This window comes from Papio anubis, chromosome 1, assembly GCF_008728515.1.
Source record: "Papio anubis isolate 15944 chromosome 1, Panubis1.0, whole genome shotgun sequence".
Lineage (NCBI taxonomy): Eukaryota > Metazoa > Chordata > Mammalia > Primates > Cercopithecidae > Papio > Papio anubis.
Window position 1 is genome coordinate 41,747,038 of NC_044976.1, and position 21,855 is coordinate 41,768,892.

General features: G+C 49.5%; 1 protein-coding gene across 2 annotated transcripts; it reads right to left on the minus strand.

The window, feature by feature from the left end:
- Positions 1-5,373: 5,373 nt before the first annotated feature.
- Positions 5,374-8,939, minus strand: C1H1orf210 (chromosome 1 C1orf210 homolog). 2 transcript variants are annotated; one of them, XM_009206552.4, is made up of 3 exons: positions 8,457-8,939; positions 6,091-6,207; positions 5,374-5,946 (listed from the first exon to the last, which is right to left on the minus strand). In XM_009206552.4, the coding sequence occupies exons 2-3, from the start codon at positions 6,107-6,109 to the stop codon at positions 5,624-5,626; spliced, it is 342 nt and encodes a 113-aa protein (XP_009204816.2). In that variant the 5' UTR covers positions 6,110-6,207; positions 8,457-8,939; the 3' UTR covers positions 5,374-5,623. The 2 variants fall into 2 exon arrangements, with proteins under 2 accessions (XP_009204816.2, XP_003891762.2); XM_003891713.4 differs by lacking the exon at positions 8,457-8,939 and adding an exon at positions 8,261-8,428.
- Between the last annotated feature and the right edge of the window lie 12,916 nt (positions 8,940-21,855).

Consider the following 21,855-nt stretch of genomic DNA (forward strand, 5'->3'; position numbering starts at 1 on the left):
CCACCCCAGATACCTGGAGGGCAACAGAAGCTGAGGGCCAGGCTCAGCCAGGGACGGGACACACCAGCTCTACCCTCATGACCTGCTCTCCAAAACCTGGACCTTGTACCCTGAGACTTCTCAGCCCCTATTCACTGTAGAGGGTGAAGGTGGGAGGACCCAGCCCAGGCAAGATGAGAGTCCAACAGCCAAGAGGGTCCTTCTCTGAGTCTATTTCATTGTTACTTCAAGGTGAGATAACGGTGTTATTGTGGAGTGAGGTGAGCAAATTGCAGTGAACTTGTTTGAGCCTCATCTTCTCAATCTATAACATAGATTAAGCAGGGCTGTTGTAAGAAAATGTTAGAACAGCCGGGCGCGGTGGCCCACGCCTGTAATCCCAGCACTTTGGGAGGTCAAGGCAGGCGGATCACTTGAGGTCAGAAGTTCAAGACCAGACTGGCCACCATGGTGAAACCCCGTCTCTACTAAAAATACAAAAAACTTAGCTGGGCGTGATGGTGCATGCCTGTAATCCCAGCTACTCAGGAGGCTGAGGCAGGAAAATCACTTGAACCCAGGAGGGTGGAGGTTGCAGTGAGCTGAGATCGCACCATTGCACTCCAGCCTGGGTGACAGAGCAAGACTTCCGTCTCAAAAAAAAAAAAAAAAAAGTGCTAGAACAACATCAGTACTATTATTCTACAGCATCAGAGATTCTAATTCAAATCCTTTGCTGTCCTGACCAGATCTTCCAACCTAAGTCATGAGAAAGAGACAGTCAAATCCCCAGCGGGAAGGGAATGAGGAGGAAGGAGACCAGCAAGTCACTCCCTCAGGACGAACACTGTTACCTCTTATGAGGAGCTGTTGCCCTCAGGGTGCCCACAGGGATATCACTAACACTGCAGAGCACTTGCTCCGCTCAGTTCCACTTGACATAGACTCATTTCATCCTGCTAACAACCTTATGAGGTAAGCACTGTTTTAATCCCCATTTCACTGAGAAGTTGGGGCGCTGAGAGGCTAAGTAACTTGCCCAAGGCCTCCCAGCATATACATGGCCGAGCCAGGATTTAAATTCAGGTAACATGTACCCTCAACTCACTTTGCCAGTCTGCTAGGAAATTGCTGGAGTTTCCTTTTTCTTTTTTTTTTTTTCCTGAGACGGAGTCTCTCTCTGTCACCTAGGCTGGAGTGCAGTGGTGCCATCTCAGCTCACTGCAAGCTCCACCTCCCAGGTTCACATCATTCTCCTGCCTCAGCCTCCTGAGTAGCTGGGACTACAGGCACCCGCCACCACACCCAGCTGATGTTTTGTATTTTCAGTAGAGACAGGTTTCACCGTGTTAGCCAGGATGGTCTCAATCTCCTGACCTCGTGATCCGCCCGCCTCAGCCTCCCGAAGTGCTGGGATTACAGGCGTGAGCCGCCGCGCCCGGCCAACTGCTGGAGTTTCTTAATCGTCATGTTGGTGGCTTTGTGGGACTCCATCTTTGGCCTCCACACAGTGCAAGGGATGTTGCCTTGCCTTTGAGGCAGCAGGATGAGACAGTGGGTGGCTGGGTTGGGATTCCCAAGGCAGAGTAGGTAGTGGCAGCTGCCAAGGAGTGGAGGACAAGGTGAAGGACCAGGGGCAGAGGTAGGTGGGGCCAGGACCCGAAGCCAGAAGAGGCCAAACCAAAGAGGGCCTGGCCGCATCCCAAGCTCAGCAGCTCCAACACTCCCAGCCCTTTGCGTCTGTGGGCCCAGGTCATGCTCCCTCCTTGCACTTGAGGCCAGGCACGCAAACCACAGTGGGAAGAAATTCCTCCAAGGAATCAAGGCCTTCAAGAATAGGGTCCAAGATTCTTGTGACTACAGGGCCCTGCTCAGGCAGGCTGGCCACCCACAGCAGGTTCTGAGGGGAAGCCCCGGCTCGGGCACCCTGCGGGGCATAGGCTCAGCAAAATCAACTGCGGGTCTGGGATCAGGCCATTACCTTCTTCTCCTGGGTCCCTCAGAGGTTCTGACTGACGCCCGAAAGAGTACAGGAGAACAGGGCCAGCCGAGCACAGAACTGCACGCAGGGCGGCTCCTCTGTGGTGGCAGTCGAAGGAGCCCAGGGGCAGGGGGCAGGCCCAGCTGCCTGGGCAGCAGGTTTTCCTTGAAGGCCAGGACATGCCCCTTAGGTCAGTCTCTGGGGTCCTCCTCCAGGGTCTCAGGCTGGGGCAGCCTCTGCTCTCCCCAGGCCTGTGAGGGGCAGACCATCTCTGGACTCAGGAACCATGGCCAGGTTGGGGGTCACGTGAGCTGGGCTTCCCTCCTCTCTGCTTCCTCCAACTCCCTTGCCAGGCCTTGGTCCGCTGACAATCTTGAGATGTGTTTCCCACTCCGCTCCTCCCTGGTGATCTCATCCACTCCCGCTCTCAGTGACCCTGGTGCTAAGTGTTCCCAAGCCTGTGTCTGCAGACTAGACTTCTCCCTGCGAACCCAGCGGCCCCGAGGCATCTCCCCTGAAATCCTGCATCCAACACTGAATCCCCATTGCCCCGACCTGCTCTTTGTCCATGCACCCAGCAACCAAGCCAGAAGCCAGGGCGGTTTTTTCTGATACCTACCTATTCCCCATATCCAAAGTCAACAGGTCCTATCAGCAATTCCTCCCTCCTGTCTCAGAGTCTGTTCCTATGTCACACCTTAGTCAGGTCTTATCACCTTCTCCCAGTGTCTCCCCCGAATCCATCTCTGCACAGCAGCCAGAATGACTTTTCTTTTTTTTTTTTTTTTTTTTTTTTGAGATGGAGTCTCGCGCTGTGTCACCCAGGCTGGAGTGCAGTGGCGCGATCTCGGCTCACTGCAAGCTCCGCCTCCCAGGTTCACACCATTCTCCTGCCTCAGCCTCTGAGTAGCTGGGACTACAGGCGCCGGCCACCACGCCCGGCTAGTTTTTTGTATTTTTAGTAGAGACGCGGTTTCACCATGTTAGCCAGGATGGTCTCGATCTCCTGACCTCATGATCCACCCGCCTCGGCCTCCCAAAGTGCTGGGATTACAGGCTTGAGCCACCGCGCCCGGCCCAGAATGACTTTTCTATCATGATTATGTCATGCCCTTGCACAAAAAAAGTCCACAGATGAGCCTCCATGGTTCTCGGGTTGAAGTGTGAGCTTGGCATCCAAGACCCTAACAGATCCAGTCCACTCTTGGGCTTCCTCACTACCATGGGCACCTCTCAGACACTACACTCAAGTCCTCCTCAATCTCCCGCCAAGCACCTCACTACATTTGCCAATGCCTCACTTCCCTTCTGTACCAGCTCATTCCTCAAAGGCTGACACTGTACTTGGGGAACACATGGGGGCGGCTGCCTGGCTCATGAGAACTGCCTCTTGTCTGAGAATGATCTGGAACAAACAGATAGGTTCCCAAAACCATGTCCCTTGGACTCACAGCAGATTATGCTTTAAGCCCCTGTATACTTGACCAAAGCTAGGCCAAACTGATTCTCTTGTCTGAGCACTTGAAACTTGGAATTGAGAGTTTGGAAGTCCTGGTTATAGAGAGTCCCATCAGTGCCCCTAAATAACAGGATGCTAGATGTGAAATGCCTGACCTCTGGCTGCTGGGACTGCCTGCTTCCTGCTGTCCCTTTGATTCTATGCAACAGCCAGGATTCTCCCCCAAACTCCTTTCTATTGCTTGCAATTAAAAATAGCTTAACTCAAGTCTTTTCCATCTTAAAACTAGCTCCCTTGTGCAAGAATCTGAGGATACAGAATAAGACACAGCCTGGGGCCTCAGGGAGCTCCCAGTTTAGCTATGGGGGCAGGCATAGTAAGGGGCAAGTACAAACTGTCACAGAGATTAAAATAAGCCTGTAAATCCCAGCACTTTGGGAGGCAGAGGCACGAGGATTACTAAAGTCTAGGAGTTCAAGACAAGCCTGGGTGATACAGTGAGACGCCATCTCTACAGAAAATAGCCATGCACAGTGGCACATGCATGTATTCCCAGCTACTTGGGAGGCTGAGATGGGAGGATCACTTAAGCACAGGAGGTCGAGGCTACAGTGAGCTGTGATACCCCCACCATACTGCAGCTTGGGTGATAGAGAAAGACCCTGTGTCAAAAAAAAAAAAAAGAAATAAAAGATGGCCAGGTGCGGTGGCTCACACCTGTAATCCTACCACTTTGGGAGGCCGAGTCACCTTTTGGAGGGCAGATCACCTGAGGTCAGCAGTTTGAGACCAACCTGGCCAGTATGGAAAAACCCCATCTCTACTAAAAATACAAAAATTAGCTGGGTGTGGTGGTGGGTGCCTGTAATCCCAGCTACTTGGGAGGCTGAGGTGGGAGAATCGCTTGAACATGGGAGGTGGAGGTTGCAGTGAGCCAAGATTGCGCCACTGCACTCCAGCCTGGGCAACAAGACCAAGACTCTATCTCAAAACAAACAAAAAGATGAAAACAAAATGTGGACAGGACAATACTAGAGAAGGGCTCATGGAAGGTGTTGTGGAGGGGGGAACATCTGAGCAGTGTCTTCTAGCTCTGAGAGATAAAGCCCAGCTCCAGAAAAATAAAAATGAGTGACAATTTTTTATTTTTATTCAAAATGAAAATAGATTTATTAATTCCTGTGAAAAACATATTATAACCAGATTACCCACTTTATTTATAGGAAAACAATTCATTAAGAAGCTGGCTGGGCACAGTGGCTCACGCCTGTAATCCCAGCACTTTGGGAAGCCAAGGCAGGCAGATTACCTGACGTCAAGAGTTTGAGACCATCCTGGCCAACATGGCGAAACCCCGTCTCTACTAAAAATATAAAAATTAGTGGCCAGGTGCAGTGGCTTATGCCTGTAATCCCAGCACTTTGGGAGGCCGAGGCAGGTGGATCATGAAATCAGGAGATCGAGACCATCCTGGCTAACACAGTGAAACCCTGTCTCTACTAAAAATACAAAAAATTAGCCGGGCGTGGTAGCAGACACCTGCAATCCCAGCTACTTGGGAGGCTGAGGCAGGAGAATCACTTGAACCTGGGAGGCGGAGGTTGCAATGAGCCAAGACGTGCCATTGCGCTCCAGCCTGGGCAACAGAGTGAGACTCCATCTCAGGAGAAAAAAAAGAAAAATGAAAAAAGAAAAAATGAAGCTTGGCACTGGTTTTCACCTGCACAAATGTTACCATCTGGGCATATTTGAAATGCTGGCAGGTAGGCAGGCCATCACAGTCATAGAGGATTTAGGAGAAGAGTAGCATAGGCAGGGGGACCAATGTGAGCAAAGGTGCCTGGGGAAACTGCATGGCAAGTGGTGGGAGGGAGAATAACATTTAGTTCGAGAGTAAAGTAGGGGAAGGCAAGAAAAGAAACCAAGAGGCCCGGAGGCATGATCACAGAGGGCCTTATATCCACACTCAAGCCTTTGTTTGGCTTTATCCTGAGAACAGCAGGGAACCATTGAGAGTTATTGAGCAAGGGAGGGTCATTGTCACTTTGCTGGCTAGTGTCAGGAAAGTGAGGTTTACTCCATCCCTGACCAACCTTTAAGCCCCAGCCACCTCTGTCCCTGAGGTTCGAGGAACCCCCGTGTCATAACCACTGTCCTTAAGCTGTCAGGCATGGAGGGAATGGGGAGGGTCCAAAGATGGGAGCTCAGAGGGAGAAGTTGTCCCTGCTACCCTCTGTCCCCAGCTCGCCAGTCCCAGGCTGAATGTAATTGTCCTCGATGAAGCCATCATCATCCTCATCTTCAGCCACCTGTGGGTGGCCCCCCCTTCCTGTCCCAGGCAGTGGGCGGTGCCGGTAGCTGGCATGGTATCGGCGGCAGAGGTGGCATTTGGCAGCCAGTGCGATGAGGAGCGAGAGGACCACAGCCCCCAGCACAAATCCTACCAGCACAGGCCACGCCCGAGCCCCAGTGCCTGGGCCAGGGGCCACAGCAGATGCTGTGGGGAGCTCCGAGGGCCCCACAAGTGCTGCAGAGAAAGGGATAGCATTATAGGTGGGCCCCAGAGGGGGCTCCCTGGAGAAACCAACAGGAGTGCGGGTAGGGTCCTTCCCCCAACCCCAGCCTCTAAGGGGAAGCCCCTCACCCCCATCATCCTCCCACTGTCACTCACTTTTGTTTGTCTCATTCATGGAGGGGCCTGATGACACCAGTGAGTCTCAGCCTCAACCAGAAAGAGCCCTGGCTCTGAGGACGCCCCCAGATGCCAGGCAGCCCCAGGGCACAAGTCCTAGAAAATAACGTAGGTATGGGTGTCAGGGACGGTCACAGGGTGCACTTTCCAGGTCACACTCACAGCCATGGTAGTGCTGCACAAACTCTGGGGACTGGACAACTGACCACACCAGTTGTCCACAGAAGAGAAACAAGCTGAGCCTACAGAAACTGGCTATTTGTAAGGGACCATCACAGGGTTTTGCTCTGGAAGATGCTAAAAAAAAAAAAAATAACTAAATTGTAGAACTTACTGAGCATTCCTTGTAATTCAAGCACCAGGCATCATGCTCACAAAACCCAGTAAGGTAGGTATAAACATTATCCCCACTTTATAGATGAGGGCTCTGAGGCGGAAAAAGGTGAACTGACTCAACCAAAGTCCTCAGATTCCAACCCAGAGCCCAGTCTGTTGCACTGCTTGGTAAGCTAAGGATGGGAGACAGGAGCAGAGGCGGGTCCTGGCTCCCAAAGGTCAGAAAACAGCAATTGCTTGGAGCTACCCAGCCAAAGCGGAGACTACATATGGGGAGAGTGATGCAAGTCCCAACTGAGGACAGGGGCCCTGGACACAGCCAGTGCAGCCCTGGCCCTTCTGCCTCTAAGTTGAAAGCAGCTGCTGCCCACCTCTACTCTCAGCCCTTCAAGCAAATCCCTGTCCATTCACCTCTACTTACAGGAGGCCCACACTCTGCCCCTAGAGGGAGGCTCAAGCCAGGGAGTATTCAAATGAGGATCACCTGAATCAGGAAATTACCACCCAGGGCTGGGGACACCTACAGGAGGAACACTTCAATTAGGGGAGTAGCTGGAGGAAGATCATCCAGGCTTGGAAACACCTGGAGTGTCTGGAGGAGGCACACCTGAATCTGGGGAGTATCTAGAGGAGGAGCATGAAAGTTAGAAGTACCTGGCAGACGAAGAGCTAGGGCAGGAGCGTATCTGCAGGTGGAGCACCTGAACCAAGGGAGTCCTTGGGGGCAGAGTAGCCAGGCTAGGAAAGTACTTAGGAGAGAAGCTGAGGGGAGTACCCCAGTATATTCTTTGATACAAGTGCCTTCAAAATTCCCCCCCACCTCCTCAGGTCCAACCTGGCATCAAGCCCCATCATCTCTTCCACTAAACATCTCTGGAATGACAATACCCTTCTCTCCACCCCTCTGCCACAGCTGAGTCCAAGCCACCTTCCTCTTGTACTCTAGCCATAATCTCCTAACTGGTCTCCCCACCTCTGGTCTCTTCCCCGGAGTGATTGGCCTAGAACCGAACTCTGACCCCATCACTAGCCTGGTTAAAATTCCTTTAAACGCTCCCCATTCCCCACAGTGCCTTGCAATCCAGCACATGGCCCTCAAGCCAAACTCTTCTTCCTCTTCTCCACAGTTCCCTACCCAGCACTCCAGACAGACACACACACCACCCTCCCACTCACCCACCCTCCTGCTCCCTGGCCACACCCTCCTCAGTTTTTGGGGCCCCAGTCTGTCAAGGCCAAATCAGACCATACCTGCCTGTGAGGTTGTCCCTGGACCTACACTGGGTGACCTGTCACCATCCTGCCCAGTCAACCATCAGTCAGAACCAGTCATTGCTAGGCGGGCAGCTCCCCGTGGTCAAGTGCTGGCTGATGGATCTGTACCCTCGTGCTGCAGGGAGCTGGGCACCCAGCCGCTCAGTGTGGTGCTTGTGACATTAACGAGGGGAGCAGGAGAGACGTCCTAGGAAGGAGAGGTCACCTGCTCATTCATTTCTCAGCCTGCTGTGGGCCTCATCCTAGCACTAGATCCGCAAAACATGAGAATGTGTAACACTGGAATGAACTGAATTCAATCTGACATTTCTAAGGTTGTACTCCTATTCCTTTCCTCCCTGCCCTGTGAATTCTTCCCAAGAAGACACACACACACTAACCTTCCAAGGGCACATACACACTCCCCAACAAGCCTCTGAACTCACAGCCCACACTGACCTGCCCATCCCCCATACACACATACGCATAGTCGCCCCTCCCCCCAAGTCACACTTTCCTCCACCAACAAACACACCCTCTGACATGCACAGACACCTACCCCCACTCTGATGTGTAGCTTCTTTCCCGCTGCCAGGAGCCCCTGAGGATCTGTGCAGAGCCTGGGTACCCCCTCCCCGGCCCCCCCGAGCCTTCTGTTCCCACCTCAAGAACTGTGCACAGTCCGCGGAGTAAGCTTCCGGCTGGGGCCGGCAGAACCTGGACAGGTGGGCGGGTCAAGGCCAAGCTTGACTCACCTGCGGAGGCAGTGGGCGGGGCCGAAGTTGCAGGTCGGGCAGAGGGCGGGCTGCGGTGGGCAGCGCCTCCAGTGGGGAGGGATCATTCTACGTCTCCCCCAAGCTTTTGCCAAGAACTTTATGGGTGTAGATCTCACCCTCACCCCCCAATGCTGGGGGTTTGTACAGCTGGGATCCAGAGAAGGGTCCAGCGGCCCCTAGAGGGGCAGACACCTCAGCAGGCAGATGCTCAGGCTGATAAACAACTGAATGTCCGGTGACTGGTACAAAGTCCAGAGTTGAAGCAGGAGCTTTGCAGGCCTGTAAGGGTGGTGGGCTGGAACCAGAGCGGGTGGGGAGGGCATTCTTTCCAGGCAAAGCCAGAAGGACCAAGAACTCTCCCAAATTGCCTGCAAATGGGTGTGTAACTGTGTAGGGGGTGAGTGGTGGATCTGGATGGGGGCTCAACCTTCATCTGGATCTCAGGATTCTGTGACCCCACAAGCCAGCCTCTGAACCTCTCCCGGGTGCTCTCTGATTCCCTTCAGCTTTACTCCTCGTCTCTGGGCCTGGTGCCCCCTGTTCTTCAAGTTCCAGTTCAGGAATCACCTTCCCTGAGCCCTCCCTCTACCCTGCAAGCCCCTACTCTTCCACGCCCAGAGCACCCACAGCATTCCTCATTATCTTGTGATTATTCGCTTTCCCAGGGTGGGGCCAGGCTTTGACAGCCTGTGGCTCCCAGCACAGTACTGAACCAGGCCAGGCTCCCCGTAACTACCTAAGGGAAGAAGGACAGCATGTGCCAAGGCCTGGAGGCCCCGAATTCACAAGGAGAGACAGGGCACAGTGGGAACAAGGGCTGCAGAGAGGCCAGGCATGGTGGCTCACGCCTGTAATCCCAGCACTTTGGGAGGCCGAAGCGGGTTGATTGCTTGAGCCCGTGAGTTGGAGATCAGCCTGGGCAACACAGGGAGACCCCATCTCTACTACGAACACAAAAATTAGTTGGGCGTGATAATGCTCACCTGTAGTCCTAGCTACTGGGGAAGCTGAAGCGGGAGGACTGCCAGAGCCCAGAAGTTTTAGACTACAGTGAGCCATGATTGCGCCATTACACTCCAGCCTGGGCTACAGAGCAAGACCCTGTCTCAAAAAAATAAAAGAGGGGGTACAGAAAGGAGATGCAAACAAGGCATGGTAGAACTGTGGCTGGAAGGTGGAGGCCAGTTCACACTTGGCCTTGAAAATCTTAGGTTGAAATCTGAACCCTCAGGGCATCCCTTCCCACCTATCCTGCCTCCTCTGCTGCAGCTATACCAAACTATTTTCTTTTCTTTTTTCTATTTTCTTTTTTTTTTTTTTTTTTTTTTGAGACAGAGTCTCTGTCACCCAGGTTAGAGTACAGTGGTGCGATCTCAGTTCACTGCAACCTCCAGCCCTGGGGTTCAAGCGATTCTCCTGCCTCAGCCTCCCGAGTGGCTAGATTACAGGCATGCACCACCACACCCAGCTAATTTTTGTGTTCTTAGTAGAGACAGGTTTTTGCCATGTTGGCCAGGCTGGTCTCGAACTCCTGACCTCAAGTGATCTGCCCGTCTCAGCCTCCCAAGTGCTGGGATTACAGGCATGAGCCACTGCGCCCGGCCACCAAACTCTCTTCTATTCCCTGAACCCACCATGCCCTCTCATCTCCCTGGCTCTGCTCCCTTCTCCTGGGACTCCTGCCTTCCCCACTCTCCACTGCACCCCTGCAGATGGTGGCCCTTCTCCCCTATATCCTGAACCATGTTGGGTGTGATTTTCTCTTTAGTTTCCCCCAACCTGTAAACCCTGGGAGTGGGCTCTGCATTGGTCTTGTTTCCATCATATCCCCCATATCTAAAATGGCAACAGTATACTCTTCTGAAACAAATTTGAGGAAAGAGAGGATTATCCTGGATGGGGCAATGAGGCACCAAGGAGGGCTTAGGGTTTTACTTTGTTTTTGAAGCAAGGAAATCATGAGATTCAACTGATATTCATGAGCACCTACCACGTCCTAGACACTGTGCCAGGTTTTGTTAAATTGAGGTGTTCATATACCATAACCTAATTCATATAACATAAAATTCCCCATGTTAGCCATTTCCTGGTACACGGTTCAGTAGTGTGTAGTACATTCATAATGTCATGCAACCATCACTCTAGTTCTAAAACATTTTCATCACCCCAAAGGGATACCCCTGACCAATTAAGCAGTATTTCCCACGTCCCTTTCCCCCCAGTCTTTCACGACCATTAATTTGCTTTCAGTCTCTATGGATTTGCCTGTTCTGGATATTTCATATAAATGGAATCACATTTATGCCAGCTTTTTAATGAACTGTTTCACTTAATCCTTGTAACCATACTATGAGGTAGATGTTAACTGTCCCCTTAATGGAAAAGGAAAATGAGGCTGTGAGAAGGTAATTGGCATGAAGTCCTGCAGAGGAAAACAAGCAGAGGGTCTGCACATCCATCATTCAGTAATTTATTCAATGAATATTTTTTGAATGGCCACCAGAGTCACAGCCAGCCCATATGTCACAGATTGCTGAAAAGCAGATGGCTAGCTGCTGGACGGCCCCACATCGTGCAGAACAGAGGGCAAACTGGGTGTCAGCACCCACGGCTCCTCAGCCAAGAGCTCTGATGCAGTGAACAACCTTTACAACCTTCTGTGGCAGCCCCGGCAACCATGTGGTAGGCTCTGTGCTAGCTTGTGGGACAATTTCTGCCGCCATAAAGCTTCCATTCTGGTGGATAAGACGAACAATACACAAAGAAATAAATAAGATTATTTCAGATAACAGTAAGTGTTGGGAAGAAAACAGCTTCGTGATAGCTCCATGTGTACATGAGGTGGCTGCTACTTTAGATAGTCGGAAGAGGGGACTCACTGAAGAGGGCACATTGGAGCTGAGATCTGCCTAAGAGTGAGACAGCGATTGTGCCAATATCTGGGGGCAGAGCATTCCAGCTAAAGGGAACCGCCAGCACAAATGCTGAGATGCAGGAGCACGGCTGGCTTGTTCAACTACAGCAAGGCAGCCGCTGGATGGAGTGCAGAAAGATGGGGGCAGATCTGAGGGGCTACACCAGGTGATGTCAGGAGGGGCCTCATCGGATCTCTCCGGGAGATAGGAAGTCACTGGGCATGTGAGCAGAGGACTGCTCTTTGCATTGTAAAGGAACCGGTCTGTCTTCTGCATGAAGTATGGACCAGGGGAGGCCAGGGTAGAAGCAGGAGGCCAGTTAGGAGGCTGCTGCAATCATCGAGGGGAAAGGACATGTGGCAGCCGGGAAGTCTGGTGAAGGTGGGGACAAGTGCTCAGACTCCAGATATATCTGAAGGTAAAGTTGACATGATTGGCTGATTAATTGTGGGACTTGAGAAAAAGAAAGGATTCAAGAATAACTCCAAAGTTTTGGCCTGAGCAACTGGAAGACTGGAGCTGTCGTTTAATGAAGTGGGAGGAGTCTGGGAGGGAAACTAGGACCTCAGTTTTGGACACATTGGATGCCTGTGAGCCATCCGGTAGCATCCTGAGTAGAGCGTAGCGTCAAGTGGCCTGGATGCAACGGGCGGTGGGGACTAGAAATATACACTTAGGAACCAACAAAACATAGATGATTGTCAAAGCCAGGCATCTGGATGAGATCCTCAAGGATAAGTGTAGAGAGAGAGGAGCCCTGGAATGTGCCAGGAGTAGAGGTCAGAGTGGGGAGGAAAAGCAGGAAAGGAGACCAGGGAGGGGCCCACAAAGTAGGAGGCAAATGTGGGAGAGTCCTGGCCAGGGAAGAAAGCGTTTCAAGGGCAAGGGCTCAGCTAGCTTGGTTAGTCAAATGCTGCAGGAAGGTTTTTGAAGATAAGGAGTGAGAATTGACCTTTGAAATTGGCAAAGTGGAGATCACCAGTGACCTTGACAAGAGCAGGGGTTTTTTGTGTTTTGGTTTGGTTTGGTTTGGTCTTTTTCTTTTTTGGAGATGAAGTCTTGCTCTGTAGCCCAGGCTGGACTGCAGTGGCATGATCTCAGTTCTCTGCAACCTCTGCCTCCCAGGTTCAAGCGATTCTCCTGCCTCAGCCTCCCAAGTAGCTGGGAATACAGGCGCACGCCGCCACACCTGGCTAATTTCTGTAGTAGAGACGGGGTTTCACCATGTTGGCCAGGCTGGTCTTGAACTCCTGACCTCAAGCAATCCGCCTGCCTCGGCCTCCCAAAGTGCTGGTATTATAGGCGCGAGCCACTGTGCCCAGCAATGAGAGCAGTTTTAAGAGACAAGAGAGTGTTCTGGGGTCAACCGCCTGATTGGAGTGAAGCATAAGTATGGGACCAGAGGAAGTGGAGGCCACGCCTCCAAGGAACTTTGCTATAAAAGGAGCAGAGACATGGGACTGACCCTGGAGATGGGTGTGGGACTAAGGGAGGATTTTGCTTTAAGGGGAGGAGCTGTTAAACCATGTGTGTAATGCTGGCCAGAATAAGCCAGGAGAGACCGGAAACTGATGATGCAGAAGGAAGAGAAGGGACAAGGCAAGTGTGGAGTCCCTGAGGAATCGAGAGGGTGGGGTCAAGGGCACGAGGAGGGTTGGCAGCAGAGTCCCTCTGAGTCACAGGAGGAAGGTGGCTTAGACAGGTGAAATGCACTAGGTCTGCAATGGGAACCTTAGGAAGCTTTCCCCTGATGGCTTCCATTTTTCCAGAGAAATAAGAAGCAGTGTCCTCAGCTGAGTGAAGAGCAGGAAGAGGGTGCTGAGGCTGAAGAGAAGAAAAGGTGTGAATTCACCACCCCAGAGCATGGCAGAGATAATGGGCCCAGCCGTGTAATGGGTTTACCAGACAGCCTCAGGCCCCCTGTAAGGTAGATGGGCATGGTCAGTTAGGGTGTCTGAGTTTTTCCTTTTCTAGTCCCTCCAAGTGCAGGTGGGAAGAAGATGGAGAGAGGGGTTTTGGCAAGATTAGGGATTTGCTGGGCAAATATGAAAAAGCAAGAAGGGGGCGGGCAAGGGAGCTGAGCTGCGGGCAAGGGAGTGGTTGTAATGATGGCCCACAGTATCTGGTCAGGGTAAAGGGGGAAGTGGGGACAGAGGAGTGCAGAGAACCCAAAAAGGTGGTAGGATCAATGGATTTCAGGATGGATTGCTGGTGTACTAGAGAGAGTGAGTAGAAAAAATAGATAAACAGGAGGTGGTGGGCAGATGGTGGCAGAAGGAAATTGAAGTTACACTAGGGGATACAGTTTGTTTTTTTGTTTTTTTGTTTTTTTTTTTTAGACAGAGTCTCACTCTGTCACGAGGCTGGAGTGCAGTGGCGCGATCTCCGCTCACTGCAACCTCCGACTCCCTGGTTCAAGCAATTCTCCTGCCTCAAGCTCCTGAGTAGCTGGAATTACAGGCACGCACCACCACGCCCAGCTAATTTCTGTATTTTTAATAGAGTTGGGGTTTCACCATGTTGGCCAGGATAGTCTCGATCTCATGACCTCATGATCCTCCCGCCTCGGCCTCCAAAGTGCTGGGATTATAGGCGTGAGCCACTGTGCCTGGCCTGCAGGGTTTTTATTTTATTTTGTTTTGTTTTTTTAAGAGACAGGGTCTCAGCCAGGCGCAGATATACTCGCAGGCCAGATGCTAATAAGATGTTCCATAAAAACTTACTGGATGAATGAATGGTTAGAATTCCAGGCAGCTCACTTGCTCACGCCAGATTAAGAACTGGTGTTATGGGCTGGGCGCGGTGACACATGCCTGTAATCCCAGCACTTTGAGAAGTTGAGGCAGGCTGATCGCTTGAGCTCAGGAGCTGGAGATCAGCCTGGACAACATGGTGAAACCCTGTATCTACAAAAATAAAAAATTTAAAAAAAAATTAGCCAGACGTGGTGGTATGCACCTGTAGTCCTAGCTACTAAGGGGGCTGAGGTAGGAGGATCGCTTGAGCCCTGGATGTCAAGGCTGCAGTGAGCTGTGACTGCACCACACTGTACTCCAGCCTAGAAATGAGACTGCATCTCAAAAACAAAAACCAAAAAAAAGAAACTAGTGTTAACACTTTCCACTCTTTGTACAGGGATCTCTATTCTGTTGTAAGCAGATGCCCCTTTTGAATTGGTAGAGGACACTTTCCTTCTCTTTGTAACCCTTTGGAGGAAGGCTGCCCATTTCCCAGGCTTCTGGCTTCTTCCAGCCCCAGCCTCCCAGAGAGGAATCAGCCCCTTCTTGGGACTTAGGACTGTCCTTAGGGACACCACACTCTTCCTCCTTCATTCAAGCTCCACCTTCCCAGAAGGCTGCCTTTCCCTATTCCTAGTCTGCCCTCCCTGACCTCCTAGACATGCCCTGGCATTGGAAGCATCCCTGCAGTCCCACTGAGGGCTGTGCTTGAAGGTTGGTGAAAACGAGCCCCCTGACCCAGTTATCCCTAAGAAGTCACAGTTCCCTGAGTCAGCTCAAAGGATCTATCCTCAGTGGAGCATCCCAGGAGACTGAGACTAGGGAATGTTTCGAGACACAACTTCTAGGGTTTCCTCACTTCTTCAGGAGGAGACCAGCCTATCCAGGGCCATGTATGCCATGAAATCCTGAGGGGGAGAGCTCACCAAGCCTCATGGATCACCAACCACACCACCCTGAAACTCCAGTGTGACTACCTCATGGAGTTGCCACATCAGATCTAACCTCGGGTTCATGGGACAATTTCTCCCAAAGCCACCAGCTCCACCTCACCACATCTGACCTAGGAAGATCATTAGATATCACATATGCACAGTGTAACAATGGCAGTCTATGAATCCCCTTGGTTATTATCTCTGGGGTAGCCAGGTCTCACAAGAACAGAGCTCAGCAGGCCTGCCAGGGACTCCCACACCCTCTCCTGAGGATGTCGTGTCCATGCAGCTGGCCAGAGGCCATAGACTCACTGGACAGAGCTGCCCCTCCCAGCCATGCCTCCCTGGGCCCCTGCAATACCAACAGTCATCTCTGAACAGTCATCTCTGCCACATTCTTGCTTTCTCATGGGGGCCTTGTTAGAAAGGGGAAAGGAGGAAAGCTGGTACCCACCTGAGACCCCAGCTCTGAGACTCCAGGGCTGTTGGAGCAGTTCCCATAGAGAAATCCTCTGGGGGCAGGCACCACTTAAGCCTGTAGGAGAGGTCTCTCCCCAAGAGAGCAGGAAGCCCACACCTGTGTAAAGCGGTAGTTCACTCCGCTGACTCCCCAGTTGGAACAAGTGTCCCTTCCTTAGGGTGGGAAACAAGTGTCCCTTCCTTAGGGTAAACAAGTGTCCCTTCCTTAGGGTGGGAAACAAGTGTCCCTTCCTTAGGGTGCCAGCAAGGGTGGAGATGGCAAAGCACCAATATGCCTTTAGGGAGAAAGGGCTAGTAGCAGTGAGTTGCATCTGCCTTTCCTGTCATCCCTATGTGTCACTCATTTAGCCAAAATCATGATGAGCACTAATGGACTTGTGTTGTCACTACCTCTTATCCTCAAAGTAAGACTGAAGCCAGGGGTGGTAGCACACACCTATAGTCCCAGCTACTCAGGAAGCTGAGGTGGGAGGATTGCTTGAGCCCAGGAGTTTGAGGCTGCAGCAAGCTATGATTGCACCACTGCACTCCAGCCTGGGCAATAGAGCGAGACTCAGTCTCTAAAGTAATAATAATAATAATAATAATAATAAATAAACAAAGTAAGACTGAATAACCAGAAAGCAACCCCCATGTGGGGCTCCTGCAAAGAATGCACCGCTGTGGCTGGGCCAGCTTTCCCTCATAGAATGTGTTTTGTATGCTAAGTAGGCTGCTGTTGTTTGAGGCAGAAAGACAATGAGTCACTTGTGTCTCGTGCTGTTGGGTGAGCTATTCTTCTAGGATCTCAGAGTGACCTGGGGTGAAGCAAGGACCTGGTGGAACTTAAAGGCAAGACATCCTTAAAATTCATGCCTGCCCATCTGTCCTGATCGGCCCTTGTCTTTTAAAGGGCACCACTCCATCATCACACAGCACAGAGTTGACCTCATTGTTTTCCAGAATAAAATCTCAGATGCATGCTGGACACAAAAGCACTGGTTTTCTTAAATCATTTTTAAGAGTTTGAGGGATGACATGCAGATGATAGCAGCCTCCCTGGGTGTGCTGGCAGAGACTGTTAGCCTTCTTCCTGTCTAGGTAGTATAGTCTAACAGGCCTTGGGTATAGTTAAGCTCTCTGGCTGTGGATCAAACTGTCTGGGGTCAGAATTGAACACCATCACTTAACTAACCTGAGGATGCATCGGTTTCCTCATCTGCAAAATGGGGATAATAATAATGACACCCGGCCTGACACGGTGGCTCACGCCTGTAATCCCAGCACTTAGGGAGGCCAAGCAGGGCAGATCACCTGAGGTCGGGAGTTCGAGACAAGCCTGAGCCCAACCAACACGGAGAAACCCAGTATCTACTAAAAAAAATACAAAATTAGCCTCTAATCCCAGCTACTCAGGAGGCTGACACAGGAGAATGGCTTGGACCCGGGAGGTGGTGGTTGCAGTGAGCCGAGATTGTGCCATTGCACTCCAGCCTGGGTGACAGAACAAGACTCCATCTCAAAATAATAATAATAGTGACACCCATCTCAAAAGGCTAAGAGTCCATGGGGTGTAGCCAACACTTTTTGCCAGCACCTGTAAATGTGTAGCAACTGTTAGTCATTATAATTGAGGTTTGTTGGTGTTCTAGCATAAGATTCAGCATTGCTGTGTAAATTCCATTCTGACCAAAGTGGGTAAAAGTTTGTTATGCTTTACTAAATATGCTCTGAGCTTCTAACTGCCTGAACCCGACGTGGCGGTTGATTTCAGTTTCTGACCTCACAGGACTCCTCTGGGCCAAATGGCCTTTGTCAAGCAGTTTCTATAAAAGGGACTTCTTTCAAAGCCTTGTTGAATTAACTGGGGCTTCCTTTAAATAAGGGCTTGTTTTTAGAAGCTTTCTTTTTCCAACAAGGAAAAGAACACAATGGATTCCAAGTAATCTCCAGTCCTCATCACAGCTTGTCACAAACACCTGGCATGTCTTTTCTGACCAGTGTGAAAACACACACGCATGCGCGCGCGCACACACACACACACACACACACACATGCTTCAGGGACACAGACTTAGCCTGATGCTCCAAAAGCATTTACTGCAAACTTCCTCTCACTACAGAGTTATTTCCTGGAAGAACAACAAAAATTATTTTGGAATTGACAGTATGGCTTTAGTTGCTGCTGAAGTTAAGTGAAAGTACCATTGTTACTGTTAACTTAAACAAAATCTTAAAAGAATTACTTTCTTTTCCTTTTCTTTTCTTTTCTTTTTTTTTCTGTTTTTTGGACAACAACAACAAAAAAGAAATTTTCCTTTCTTTGCTGATCAATATGAAGAATGATTTATCAGTAAAGTCAATTTCAGGCAAAGGTAGAACTTAGGAATCGGGTTAAAGTGTTGCTTATTTCAACCAAAAGAAAACGTTCTAGTTTGTTTGGGCAGCATGTACGTGGTTCTTGGAAAAGCAATTGTGACAAACAGTACAGAGAGTTAAGGCACTTATGGCATATACAAAGATGCCAGCATTTGGAGCTGCACATAACAAAGAAATATCTTAAATGCTTTTCAAAATATTCTAGGAGCCAAGACACAAGGGCATGCTTTAGGAGAACATAGGAATGTAATTTGGGAGGAAAATTGGAACTACTCCTTCCCTTTAAAATCACTGAGCAAAACAAAGCAGCATTCTACTTCACATACTGACTTTACATAGCTTATATATAATAGTTTGACTTTAAGAAGCAAAGATGGGACTCTTACTGTTTATGTTTTATTTATTGCTTTTTATTTTTTGAGACAAAGTCTCACTCTGTCACCCAGGCTGGAGTGCAGTGGCATGATCTCAGCTCACTGCAACCTCTGCCTCCTGGGTTCAAGCAATTCTTGTGCCTCAGCCTCCCAAGTAGCTGGGACTACAGGTGTGTGCAACCACATCCGGCTAATCTTTTTGTATTTTTAGTAGACATGGGGTTTCACTATGTTGGCCAGGGTGGTCTTGAACTCCTGGCCTCAGGCAATCTGCCTGCCTCGACCTCCCAAAGTGCTGGGATTACAGGCATGAGTCACTGTGCCGGGCCTCTCACTGTTTATTTTGAAAACTAACTGCATGGTCACCCATGTAACCCACCCCAGTCTGGCAAGTTCAATTGGAAGAGGTCTCTGTTACTTAGAATAGTACCAACTTGACTCTTTAATCCAGATAGCCCTGACTTCATTTTTGGGGAGCAACTTGGAGAGGTTCATTCTTTCCCCCCAACTCATCCTCTGTTGATCCAGTCACAAATTTCACCAGCTTTTTTGTGCATAATTTGCACAACAATTTCACCCAAATGGATCTCAACTGAGCCATCATTTCTGCAAGAAGACTATGGAGTTTGTCTATAGAGAAAATTAAATCAAATTCATAGACATTTTTAAGAGTCTGTCTGTTTCAGGAGTCATCTAGTGACAGGAGACGGGCACCCAGTCAGAATGACTATCCAGCAAGCCAAGAGCTAAAAAAATACAGTGTAATGCCAATAGGCGGGAGCAGCTTATTGAGTTGAGGCAGGAGGCGGATAGGTGAGCTGAGATCTGCTGCTACTGCACTCCAGCTACAGACAGACCATTCAAAAAAAAAAAAAAAAAGAGTCTGTCAAATGTTTCCACATGTGCTCATGCTCCAAAACCCTAAGGACATTGTAAGAAGCCACACAAAAGACCCAAATGAATGTTCTCCTTTTTTTTTTTTGAGACTGAGCGCCCTGTTTCCCACGCTTCCAGGCTGGAGTGTGCAGTGGCCGGACTCAGCTCACTACAAGCTCCGCCTCCTGGGTTTACGCCATTCTCCTGCCTCTCAGCCTCCGAGTAGCTTGGACTACAGGCGCCGCCACCTCGCCCGCTAGTTTTGGGACATTTTTAGTAGAGAGGGGTTTCACCGGTCAGCCGATGGTCTCGACCTCCGACCTTGTGATCCGCCTCGTCTCGCCTCCCAAAGTGCTGGGATTACAGGCTTGAGCCACCGCCTCGGCCCCAAATGAATGTTCTAAGGGGCATAGATTAGTTGTCTGAGCCACCTGTTAAGGGAAATGAGTGGAACTTGGAGAGTCAGGCTTTCCTGTCCCTCTTGATCATGACAGTCACTTGGAGAACAGTGAGTCCAACTCGCTGGAGTGGCCACAGGGGATGGACCTTTACTTTCCTAACATAAAAGAAAAAAAAAACTTTGGTTTCCAAATGAGCACTGCCACCAAAGTGGAATTTAATACCACAACAGATATTCACCCTGTGCAAACACAGGTTGAGCACCCCTAATCCGAAAATGTGAAATCCGAAATGCTCCCAGATTTGAAACTTTTTGAGCACTTTGTGATGCCACAAGTGGAAAATCCACATCTGACCTCATGTGATGGGTCATATATATCATATGAAATATTGTTTAAAATTACCTTCAGGCTATGTGTATAAGGTATGCATGAAACATAAATGGATTTCATATTTAGACTTGGGTCTTATCCCTAAGATATTTCATTATGTATATGCAAATATCCCAAAATTCAGAAAAGTCTGAAATCTGAACACTTCTTGTCCCTAGCATTTTGGATAAGGGATACTCAACGTGTACAAGCAGTATGAATATATATTCCTATTTTTTCTTTTTTAGGCAAACGCTAACATACAACATACACTTTTGTACCTTCTTTTTATCACTTACTAATTAGTATGTCTTGGAGAGCTTTTAAAAACCAGTATATAGACTTGGAGAGTTTCTTCAACAAATTTCACAGCTGTTATATTTTACTGTATAGCTACATCAAAATTTATTTAACCATTTCCCCATTGATTGACACATGAATTGTTCCTAATCTCCTGCCATTACATATAATGCTACAATGAATAACCATGACATTTGTTGTGCTATGGGAGTATACCTGCAGGATAAAGTCCCAAGAATGCAATTGTGAGTCAAGGATACATGTGCTAATGAATTTTTTTTTTTTTTTTGAGGCGGAGTCTCACTCTGTAGTCCTGGCTGGAGGGCTGTGGCGCGATCTCAGCTTACTGTAAGCTCCGCCTCCCGGGTTCACGCCATTCTCCTGCCTCAGCCTCCCGAGTAGCTGGGACTACAGGCACACGCCACCATGCCCGGCTAATTCTTTGTGTTTTTAGTAGAGACAGGGTTTCACCGTGTTAGCCAGGATGGTCTCGATCTCCTGACCTCGTGATCCTCCTGCCTTGGCCTCCCAAAGTGCTGGGATTACAGGCGTGAGCCACCGCCCCTGGCCTTGTTCATGAATTTGCCAGATATTCCCAAGTTGCCCTCCATCAGAGTTACATCAACATGCCTATATAGCACATGCCTATTTCCCCACGACCTTGTCAAGAATGTGTGTTATAAAACTCCCAGACTTCTGCCAAACTGATAGGTGAGAACGGTAGTGAGGAAGAGTTTTGTTTTTATTTTTATTTTTGAGATGGAGTCTAGCTCTGTTACCCAGGCTGGAGTGCAGTGGCGCGATCTCAGTTCCACTGCAACCTCCACCTCCCGGGTCCAGGCGATTCTCCTACCTCAGCTTCCTGAGTAGCTGGGATTACAGGTATGTTCCACCACGCCTGGCTAATTTTTGTATTTTTGGTAGAGATGGGGTTTCACCATGTTGGCCAGGCTGGTCTCGAACTCCTGGCCTCAAGTGATCTGCCTGCCTTGGCCTCGCAAAGTGCTGGGATTACAGGTGTTAGCCACTGCGCCCGGCTGTTAAAAAATAAATTACCTTGAGTTGGCCGGGGGCCTTGAGTTTAACTCTATCATTATCAGTTGAGTTTGTTTCGGGTTTGGAGGTTAACCCTCCAATGTATAGAACTTCATATTTGCATTATTTTTAGCCTATAATTTTCCAGTGACTGAGACTTCAAGATGTGCATTATGGCTTAAGTCTTCTTATACATCTGCAACAGCAGATGTATACACAACCCACTCAAAATTTGTTTGTGCAGTAATATTTCATTTAGGACATATTGTTTGTAAATTGATGCTATTTAAATTACTTGCAGCATAATCTCAACACATGTAAAAATACTTTTACACTTGTAGGGTATTGTTTTATAATACAAATTCTTGTGTACAAACTCCATTAACATTTTATTGATGTACAGATCATTATTACCAGTTTTTGTTTCCCAGTGGAGAGTGGGGAGGGCAGATGGGCTCGGAGTCTTTACATGTGCCAGGATCGTGCAGTCTCAAACTTTTCCATTCGAAGCAAATACCTGTGCCAATATCTGTGTCACTTCCAAGAAGAATGAATGCTGCCTAAGTGCTCTCCATACATTTGCAAAATGACATCAGGC